Source organism: Galeopterus variegatus, unplaced genomic scaffold (genome assembly GCF_000696425.1).
Source record: "Galeopterus variegatus unplaced genomic scaffold, G_variegatus-3.0.2 Scaffold208, whole genome shotgun sequence".
NCBI classification, from domain to species: domain Eukaryota; kingdom Metazoa; phylum Chordata; class Mammalia; order Dermoptera; family Cynocephalidae; genus Galeopterus; species Galeopterus variegatus.
This window is the reverse complement of record NW_007726319.1, coordinates 588227-599039: the sequence shown is the minus strand read 5'-3', so window position 1 is coordinate 599039 and position 10813 is coordinate 588227. Positions and strand designations below refer to the sequence as shown.

The following is a 10813-nucleotide window of genomic DNA, read 5'->3' as shown; positions in this document are numbered from 1 at the left end:
AAGTTATGAAGAGGGGTGATGACAGGGCGGGCAAAAACTGCTTAGTCACTGGGCCCCGGAAAAGAAGGACTTCTAGCTACGTGCATTAAAGCGCTCGTGAAACGGCGGTGGAGGCCTTACGCCAGCAAGATGGCCACCGCTTGATCTATTTTAGGGAACAGGAACCATACTTAGGCAGGCGCCTTATGATTTGATTGCGCCGCAACATGGCCCAACATCAGATGACATTCCATTAGACAGCTAAGTGATCCACCAACAAAAGCTTGATCTTAGCAAACATTCCTTCTCCCTCCAGCAATTTTCCAGTATCTTTTCATCTCAATCAGTAACTTGTCTGTCTTTGAGCCAGCAACCTTGCTGTGCTACAAAATCTTTATCTTATACCAGAGACTTTACAGCCTGAGGAAAACTTCCAGTCCTACACACGGTCAATATTTGAAACTGCAAGGCTCTGGAAAGCCAGGCCCTGTGAAGTACATTTGCTTTAAGAATCGTCTACAATTTAAATATAATCTAAGCCATTTTAAGTGCATTTAGGGAAGACCAGGCCTGCCTGGGGCATGATGGGGATGGGGAGAGGGCAATTGACAACTGTGCCCATCCAGTCCTGTGGGGGGTGACTCTGGCATTCTGGGGATCCAGCAAATAGAGGTTCTGTCATTTCCATCCCGGTGCTATCCTCACCCCACAGTGAGGCTAAGACACTTTGCTGGTGGCCTTGTGATGACTCACATGGAAGAGTGTGGCCAGAGAGAGGGCGTGAGAAGTGGAGACTGCACACCTGACTCCTCTCCCTTGAGGACAGCCTGCCACTGACTCTTCTTGATCTGTGACATGGAGGGCCTGAGCCCAGGGACCCTGTGCTACACCCTTGTGAATGCTTCTGAGGCTTCTGTTGCTGGGGCCTTGGCAAGGGTGGAAAGAGCCTGTGAAAAAGCCATGGGTATAAAAATGCCTGTTGGCAGAGAGCAGACATTAGTTAATGCTTTGGGTACATCTGTAGCTAGGTCTCAAACACTGGAGATTCCCAGTTGCAGATAGGCATGGATGTCCCTGGAGTGTTGAGGAAATCTTTATCTTTACCAGAGGGAGGGGTGGAAGAAGTTGGCTCATTCTCCTACATACGCCCCCCGCTCCCATCGCAATGGAGAATGTGGAACGAAGATCCTAAGTAATTGGTAAAACCTGGGCTAAATTTTTGGCTTTGAGTTTCCTTGCCACCAAAGCAGTACGGAAAATATGATGGTGAGCTATAAGCTGCACTTTTTCCCTGGAGTAAAATGTACTCCCTCTCTGGAGAAACACAGGGTTAAGTCTGAAGAAAAGTGTTCGTGTGCATCAGTTCATACATAGAGGGGACAGCAAGTGACTCAGCGGTGCCATCTACAGCATGCTGTACAAACTCACTGGCAGGCTTTGAATGATAACGTATTAATGCCTCCCTCGGTGCTTGTGAGATGGTTGTGATGAGCACATTTCAAGAAAGAAGTTCCAGGGCTAAGGCAAATGGCCTACAGCTGTGGGTCTCTGAAGGTTTGACTTAATCCAGAGATGACATCCAGACTGTCTAGGAAGTGATGGGTTGTGTGCCCTTTCAGTGATCCCCTGTTAGAATCATGTTTCTCCTCTGGAGGACAATTCTGAGAGATGAGCAAAGGAAGCTCATGGTTATCATGGCCTGGCCTTCTGCACTGATGTGAAGTGGGCTGCATATTCCTGCAGCATGCAAGTGACTACCCAAGACTGACCCAAAGAGAAAGACATCCCTCCTCGGTGGGAACGTGAAGGTGCTGGCACTTCGGGGGAAATAGATATGGGAACACCTGAATTTTCCAGATGCTATGAAAACTCAAGGGAATAAATCCTTATGGCTGGGAGGGATAATCAGTGTTCCCATCTGAGAAAAGACTGCAGCAAGATAAACTGTGCACTGAAGTCATTTAATTTTATTTGCTACTTCGGGCATCATTCTAAAAACCATTCTTGGCCTGAATCTATAGAAATGGCTGTTGAAAGCAGTAAAAATGTGACCACTTCACTGGAGTCAGCCACAACAGCTCTGGAGTCAGAACTACCCAAGGGTTTGTTTCAAATGCAGAATCACAGCCCCCAGAGATTCTGAGTCATGATCCCCCTTGACTCTGATTCAGAGGCCAGAGAACCACATGTGCACCCAGGCCACACAGGAGGCATGGCCCATGTTGGTTGTGACAATAAGGGCAACGTGGTGTTATTTCCAGTACTTCATATTATTTCCATCTGCTTTAGTCCGAGAAGAGGCAAAGTGGTAAATAGCTTTGATTTTTGTATGACTGAATCCTGTGCTTCATTTCTTTGTGGGCATTTTTCAATGTTGATGAAATAAACTTTGTACAGTTTGTTTCCAGTGCCTTCCTGGAATAACATGGGGTAAGAATCCTCCAGTCCTTGGGATGCTTTGTTTGTTCTTTCTTCCAGTGGGATTCCTGAGGGTACAGACTATGGACACAGAAGCTGACAACCATCAGGGGCTGTTCTAGGCAAAGTTTGCTTCATAAAACTCAGAATCCTCATGTGGATAGATGAGTCTATAGTAGAGATTCTAGAAAAATGAGCCACGGCACATTCTCTTTTCCAGCCATCTAGAGGCTTCCACGCAATTGCAAAACTCTTGCAGTTTGATTGGATTCTTCCAAACTGATTTCTTTATTCTTTATTTCTTCATTTCAGTATTTCAGCTTCTAGAATGTCCTGCAGCCTGTACTTTTCTGTGGCCAGAAGATAAAAAAGAAAGAAAGCATTTCATAAGTCAATTCACAGTTAATAAATTTGTTTATAAGGAAACCAGCTTTGGTTCAATTCCCAAGTCACTGGGGAAAGGGGCTGTAGGCCAGATTCCCATGGATCCTTTTGTCAGCCCAGTGCCCCCACCCTGCAGCAGGTGTTGCCGCTAATGCCACTTTCCCGGGGCCTGCCCTTGGTTGCCTGGAGCCAGCTGGCCAGAGCTGCATGACAGTCACCACTCTCCTCCCCGCCCACACCCCACAGATACCCAAAGCTAAGGACTGAGTGGGGGAAAAGGGAGAAAAAGCCCAACTCCCTTGTTTCAGGGAGGGTCAAACTTGTGGGGTTACTTACGTCCCAGAGCTCCCCACAGGAGCAGGTGGAAGCTAGACTTCATCAGAAGGCACATCCCTTCTTGGATCTTCCTGTCCTTCCTGTACCCTCATTCTGGTTTCTCCTGAGATGATGCCCTAGATACATCACCCTACAGGAAGCCCCATCTCAGACGCTGCTTCCAGGGGACCCGGCCTAAGGCAGGATCATTTCTCCACAGCTGCAGACTTGAGATAAATGACTAGCATATTATTCCCTTTTACAACCCTCTTTGTCTTCCTAAAATGACTATTTACAAAACTTATTTTTATTGTAAAAGTGATACATGGTATGGCTTGAAATTCAAATAGCATCAAAGGGTAGGAAGTAAAACATAAAAGATTTCAAGCCCCACCCCAACTCCAAGTCCCAGTCCCCAGAAAGGTACCCAGTGTTAATTTTTAGTATCCTTCCAGAACATGCCTATGTATATTTAAGCATAAATATAGACACTTTTTACATAAATTATGTCAAACAATTCATATTATTCTGCAACCTGCTTTTTTCTACTTTCTGGATCATGGACTTTTTTCCATTATTGGTGCAAAGAGCTCTGCTTCCAACAATGACTGATATTTGTAAGACTCCTTTAAAGAGGCACATTCTCTGTAACTAGCATGGTCTGTCATTTCTGGGAATCAAAATGGGAAAATCAATAATGTTAATTTTTATTTTGCCATAACTTGAGAGCTCAGTTTGAGAAAATTGTCATTTCTCCTGTCAAGCACCTAACGAAGCAAGCCTCTGACTAAACCAGAACTCCAGATAAAGCTAGTCACAGAGCTTTTTGGATTAAGGCATGTGACTCACCTGAGGTAGACCCACCTGTCCCCAGCAATGGATTAAAGCGCCTAAGAGAAATTGATTAGGTTATGTTATTCTTTATAATCCCCAGGAATGTAAGCATCAACAAAAAAATCACATCAACAAAACCATCCAAAAAAAAAAAAAAAAATCCACAAAACCACTGCTGTGGATTAATTGAACTGTGTCCCCCAAAGTCTCTATATTAGAAGCTTAATTCCCACTGTTAACTGTTAAAAGGGTGGAAAATCCTATTATGGTAATTGAAAGGTGGAGCCTTGAAGAGGAAATTGGATTGTGAGGACCATGCCATAGTGAATGGATTAATAATGGTGGTCATGGGCATGGTTCTGGGGGATTTAAAAAGAGAGCACATGGGAGTCTTTCTCTCTCTCTCTGCTTCTACCATCTTGCAATATGATATCCTGCGTCACCACCAAAGAAGACGCACACCAGATGTGTTCCCTGGACTTTGGATTTCTGGCCTCAGAATCTGTAAGCAATAAATTTTGTTTTCGTACAAATTATCCAGTTCCAGGTATTTAATTATAAGCAACAGAAGTGGACTAATACAACCATCAACTGAAGAATCAAACTATCCTTTCAATATCATGTGAGTTTGTACCTATATCTCAGGTATATTAGGCAACGAGTACAAGATGGAGACAGCACCTGAATATCACAGAAATTATAAAATGTATGAGGGTTCTTCATAGAGTTCATGAAAAGATTCTTATTATCTTTTAATTCCATTTTTCCACAAACTTTTTGAAGTCCCCTTGTATTTTAAGATACATAACACAAAATAATAATATGCCACAATGAGACAGAATCTCACACCCATCAGGATGGCTACTGTTAAAGGGTGGAGGGGAGGGCTGGCCAGTTAGCTGGTTGGTAAGAATGAGGGCTTATAACACCAAGGTCAAGGTTTAGAATGCCCATACTGACCAGCAGCCAAAAAAAAACCACCAAAAAATCCCAGAAAATAACAAGTATTGACAAGGATACAGAGAAATTGGAATGCTTGTACACTGTTGGTGGGAATATAAAATGGTACAGCCACTATGGAAAACAGTAAGGAGGTTCTTGAAAAAAAAAACAGAATTGCCATACGATCCAGTAATTCCATTTCTGGGTATATTAAAAACAGAGTCTCAAAGAGAGATTTGTACAGCCATGTTCACAGTAGCATTATATACAACACCCAAGAGGTGAAAGCAACCCACGTGTCCATTGGTAAACAAAATGAGGTGTATACATACAACAGAATATTATTTAGCCTTAACAAGGAAGGAAATTTTGGCCCATTCTACAACATGGATGAAACTAAAGGACATTATGCCAAGCGAAATAAGCCAGTCACAACAAGACAATACTGTGTGATTCCACTTATATAAGATACCTCGAGCAAATTCATAGAGACAGAAAGTAGAATGGTGATTGCTAGGGCTGGGGGGGAGAGAGGAATGGGAATTATTGTTTAATGGGTACAGAGTTTTTCAGTTTGGAAGATGAAAAAGTTCTGGAGGTGGATGGTGGAGATGGTTGCCCAGCAATGGGAAGGTACACAATGTCACTGAACTGTACACTTAAAAATGGTTAGTCAATTTTATGTTATGTGTATTTTACCACTATTAAAATTTAAAAACAAAAAAATACATTCCTCGGTCCTCCCAAGCCTCTGCAGACTGACCGCATTGCCCAGTACTAAATAGCCGGCAAGTGCAGGGTCATGTGGTTGTCCCATGCATAGAAAGGGACATGCATGCTCACAGGCTCAAAACGCAATCTCAGCCTTAGTTGGCTGCAAGTTCTTGTGTCCGCCTTCAGTCTGCAAGTGCCTCTGTCTTAGGGGTGGCTGTGGGAGGAATGCCGATTAGAGGGAAGTGTGGGAATTATAAGCCACTCAGTCCTACACGGGAACAAATCAACCAACCAAAAAAGGGGAGGGGATGGTAGTGGAAGTTTCCAGCCTCACAGAAGTTACTAAGAGAAGAAACTGAGGAGGAGCCACCATGAGACATACCCCCAATCCTTACAGAAAAGGGCTGAATATGTGGCATCTGGACCCAGACCGTCAGGTTGAATCCTGGCTGTGCTCCTCTCTTGATGCCCTTGACCTTGGACGTGCCATTTAAATTCTCTGTGCCTTGTTTTCCTCATTGTAAGGACCTTAGAACAGTGCTTGGCACATAGTACATGGAGTATAAGTATTCGTTAAATAAGAGAAAAGTTCCTTTATTTCACCTTCACTGCTATGCTGTGAGGACTGTATAGTTATTCTTCCATGTAGAGGGTAAACTGAGGCTCAGACAGATGGAACGTCTCCTCTGAATAGGTGTCAGAGTTGAGCTCAGGTCTTCTCTCAATCCCAGTTCTCCCCACTGCGCCACTCTGTCTGTGTCCCCCTCCCTGCCTGCGTTGGTGGCGGTGGGCAGTGGGTGGTGCAGGGAGCATTGCTGAGGTGACCTCACAGAGCAACCCCCCACTCTCATGTTACTCCTGCCCCTGAGCCCCACCAGAAAAAACTGGCTGCTTTTGTCCTCAGAACAGAACCTGCTTGCTATAAAAAGAGAGCCCTAGAAACAGACTGCCTGAGAGTTTAAGGCCAACACAAGCCCCATTTGTGGAAAATCATTTTCTTCATCAATTTGGTTATGTGCAGACTGACCTACCAGGCTTCACCACTGCCTCACTGTGGGCCCATCTCACTTCCAATGGGTCCAGTGCTTGGAGGGTGGACAAGGTTAGGGAAAGAAGGAGGATCTTTGCATTGCTTTTTCTTTGAATAAGTGATTTGTGCACGTGTTGCTTTGCCTTACATGAGGTGACGGAGATGCAAAAAGGATTACTCAAAGCCCATTTCTTCTGAGCAGTGAGACACTCCAAAGGGGCTAACTTCCTGGAACCCTCGAGAGAGAGGCATTCCTCCTTGGGAAATTAACACTAAGCTAGGGTTCTGTCTCAGCATTTATTCTCCAGGCCAGAAAGTTACAGAAAAAGAACATAGGTGGAGTTATGGTTAAGTATAGTTTAACAACAGAAGCTGATAACATCAGTGAAATAACAGTGACATTCCATAATGCAATTTGCAAAAGGTTAAGTCGATCCACCAACGAAAGCTTGTTCTTAGCAAATACTGTCTTTTCCTACAGCAGTTTGCTCAGTAGTTTTACATAACAATAAAGAAACTTTTTTTAAAAAACATATCAATCAGTAGGTTAACCTGCTCTCAAGGACGTCTGTCCTTGAGAGCCAGCAACTTTGCTGTGTTACAATTCTATATCTACAACAGAGACTTTAGCCTGGGGAAAGTTTCCTGTCTTTTGCAAGGTTAACGTTTCTATGTGTAATTTTAAAAAGTTAGGTTAAACCTGAAAGTACAGGGCTTTGGAAACTAGGCCCTGTGAAATACATTTGCTTTGTAAGTGTTAGTGTACTGCACACACATGGTACAAAACTCAATGGTATGAAAGGGTATTTGGTATAAACTGAGTCTGTCACCTCAGCTCCCCACAGCCAAAGTTGTTGCCAGAGGCCCACACTGTGATTAACTTCTTATAAAAGGAAGGAAACCCTTAAATCAAGTGGATTTGTTCTTTAGGAAGTCCGTTTAGATGGGCAGCAGACAGCCCTGGGGCAAGCCAGTCTGTAGGAGCTGGTGGCATCAAGGGACATGGGAAGCAATCAGAAAGGCATTTCTAGATTATGGCGGTTCTGGCCACTGAATGGGAGGAGGAAGATGGGTACATCTTCCCTGGGCTGCTTTTCTCCTCTGCTAGGGTGAACACCAGAAAGCAGTTGCCTCGGGTTTCTTATCAGCCTTTTGTGATTGAGGCTAGGAGCCAGTGATTACCCTCGGCCCCCCTGCCCCTGTTCTTGTCATTAGGAAGAGCCCAGTTCCTTAATCCGTCCACAGGCAGGGCTAGGACCTATGCATGGTCTACACTGAGAGGATGAGCATCAGAGATCTCCTCCCCCACCCCCTGCCTCATCCTCTCTTCTTTTTTGTTCCTTACCCTTCATTTTCATTTCTATCCCCCAGCCCCAACGGCACATTAAACATGTACAGTGAATAGTGCTCGGCTTCCTATGTATTTATGATTTATAGCTGTTCATCTTATTAACTAAGTGGCTTTGCCAGGTAAAATATTAAGGCACCATTGCCATTATGACCTTGTCTTCCATGATCTCATTGGCAGCTGGTGTTGCCATGACAACTTGGTAGTGAAACTGGTATGGAGCTTCAGTGGAAGAGGATAATGACACTGGCCTGTGTGTGTGCGCGCCTGCGCCGGCACGTAACAGAATGCAGACTTCCCATCATGTGTATTTTTTGTGCAGGAAGATGTGGATTTCTTAGTCCACACCTTCTGTTTCTCCTTCTAATTTCGTTAAAATTAGCCTCAGGGATCTAAATCAATTGGAAGGAAGCTTTGAAGGATGATTTCTTTGTTTGGCTTTTTGAGTGGCAAATTGGAACCAGGGACACATAGGAAACAGTCTAGAGGCTTTCTACCCATGGGAAATGAAACAAGCACACCCACTTGGATACTGCTCTTAAAAGCATTTTGGGCCCAACTTATTTAACATCTTTATGTAATTCTCTTACTGGATTTATAGAAAGTTGCAGCTCGAAGTGGACCAGGATGTCACATAATCGGACCCTCTTTTTGTTCATGTGGGAAAACTGAGGCCCAAAGAGGCTAACTGACTTGCCCCCCATAAGGTATGATACAGAAGGGAAGGGGTGGGATCTGGAATCATACCACCTGGCTACAAATCCTGGCTCTACCATGTATTTACTGTGACATCAGCCAAGTTGCTTAACCACTCTAAGTAACAGTTTTCTCATCTGTAATATGGGGATAATAGTAAGAGCAACTTTATGGTTCATTGTGAAGATAAAGTGAGAATATCCACAATGCTTGGCACACATTAAGCCCCAAATAAATTTTATCACTATTACCCCAGGTCGCACAGGAAATCAGTGGCAGAAATTGGACTAAAATCAGTTTAGCTGACTCCTACTTAAACTGGAGCTTTTCCCCATGAACCCTAGGCTGCCCTTTGTTTCTTTTTGTTTGTATATGTGTTGTCATCCAAGGGAGAGTGGCAGCTCATTTTGAGACAGAGGTTGGCTTTTCTTAAAACCTCCTATGGAAGTGTGTATAATACATACACTAAACATTTGGTGGATACTTGCTAATTTGAGGCTAAACCTTAGACACTCCATGCACCCATGCATATTTATTAAATGTACCCTGAATGGCTGTTAAGCGTAGGGGGAATGAGAAGAAAATTTAAGAGAAATGCTCATTTCTGATCACTTCATATGAAACATCACAACAACCCCATGAGGTGAGTGTATTCATTCCCATTTTACAAATAAAAAAACTAAGACTGGTGTTTATGCAGCATGCCCAGGTTCACATGGCTAATTGGAGAGCTGGGTTTCCATCCACCCTTTTACTTCAAGGGGACACTGACACCGTCAATAGACTTTGTAGTTCAGAACAATTTTTCACCCCCTCTCTGTGAGCCAAAAGCATATTTCCTGAGGTGGTGAGATAGATGTAGAGAAGACTGACACCTTTTCCACTGCCGACACAAAGTAGAGTGTACAAAGCACAGTGTGTAACTTTGAGGATCTAAAACATTCTCCCAGGCAAACCGGACAGGCATTGCAAGACAACCACCAGGCTGGGTGCTTTTGCAAATTGCCACTTGTTTAAACTTCCTTTCATCACTCTGTCAGGAATAAGAGCAACACAGTGGAACCTCAGACTCCTGTTTAGAGGAGCAAGCTGTTCTGGGGAAATTTATTTCAAAAGTTATTCTGAAGTAAAAACACGCCCACTGGGGGGTAAGGGTGGGCAGTGATCCTATGTCCTGGGTAATGAGGCCATTAAAGCAGCTGACCTCCACACATCTTAAGAGTGGGTCAGTCTGTGGGCGAGTTGCGTAAACTAGTACAGAATTAGCCAAGTGACTGCAAGTGAGGGCAGCAGGAAGACCCATCTCTCACGTGGCATTAGGGGTGGAAGTCAGACGTGATCAGGGGTGTATGAGTCCTACATTAACAGGGCTCTGAGTGGGGCTGGATACTCTTCTGCTTACACTGCATACTCTCACTACTTGCACTCCATAACCTTTTACTTATACTCTTTGTTTATTTGGGCTTGGCTGGGGGGAGGTTGACGAAAATTTGGGGGGAAATCAAGGGGCCCTCCCTGGCACTGCATGAAGTTGCAGAACTAGCGGCATAAGTCTGGACACTGGAGACTGACTTTGATGTACTGGGGCATTGCGTGAACTAACACAGAAAATGCTAGTTATTACAATAACCCTTATGATAAAACCCATTAGATGGAGAAATCTTTTTCACAGCATAGCCTCATCTGTTTATTCCACATGCTTTTCTACATAACCAGATTCTAGGAGGTGCACTGCGGGGCCATGTTTGCATCCCGGCCATACCCAGCACGACCCAGCATGACCCAGCAGGCAGGTAGGAATACCAAACGCGTACTGACGCGAGCTTTCAACCCCGAGGTGACTGCGGACCCAGCACGGCCCGCAGCAGGGTCCGAACTCCCGCACATGCCCTCTGCGGCTGGGGCGGAGCAGACGGGCCTTCCCCGGAGAGAAACACCCGGAGGCCGCGCCTCTTACATAACCCGGATGGCGTAACCGCGGGCCGCTCCCGGGGGAGGGGACACCGGGAGCGCGGCGCGGGAGTCCCGTGCGGCGCGCGCCCCACCATGTTCCTCTACCGCAGCGCCGCCTGGTTCGCCAAGGGGCTGCGCGAATACACCAAGTAAGGCGGCCGGGGAGGCCGAGGCGCGCCGCCGGGGGCCGCGGGCGGGGG

General features: G+C 45.1%; 1 protein-coding gene across 2 annotated transcripts in view; it reads left to right on the top strand.

The window, feature by feature from the left end:
• The first annotated feature begins 10669 nt into the window (after positions 1 to 10669).
• Positions 10670 to 10813, top strand: part of LOC103584980 (dehydrogenase/reductase SDR family member 12) — a 37263-nt gene continuing 37119 nt past the window's right edge. Inside the window, exon 1 of one of the 2 annotated variants that reach the window (XM_008565830.1) lies at positions 10670 to 10762. In XM_008565830.1, coding sequence (XP_008564052.1) covers positions 10707 to 10762 — 56 coding nt within the window. In that variant the 5' untranslated portion in view covers positions 10670 to 10706. The remainder of the gene's footprint in view (positions 10763 to 10813) is intronic. The other variant, XM_008565831.1, reaches the window with a different exon arrangement.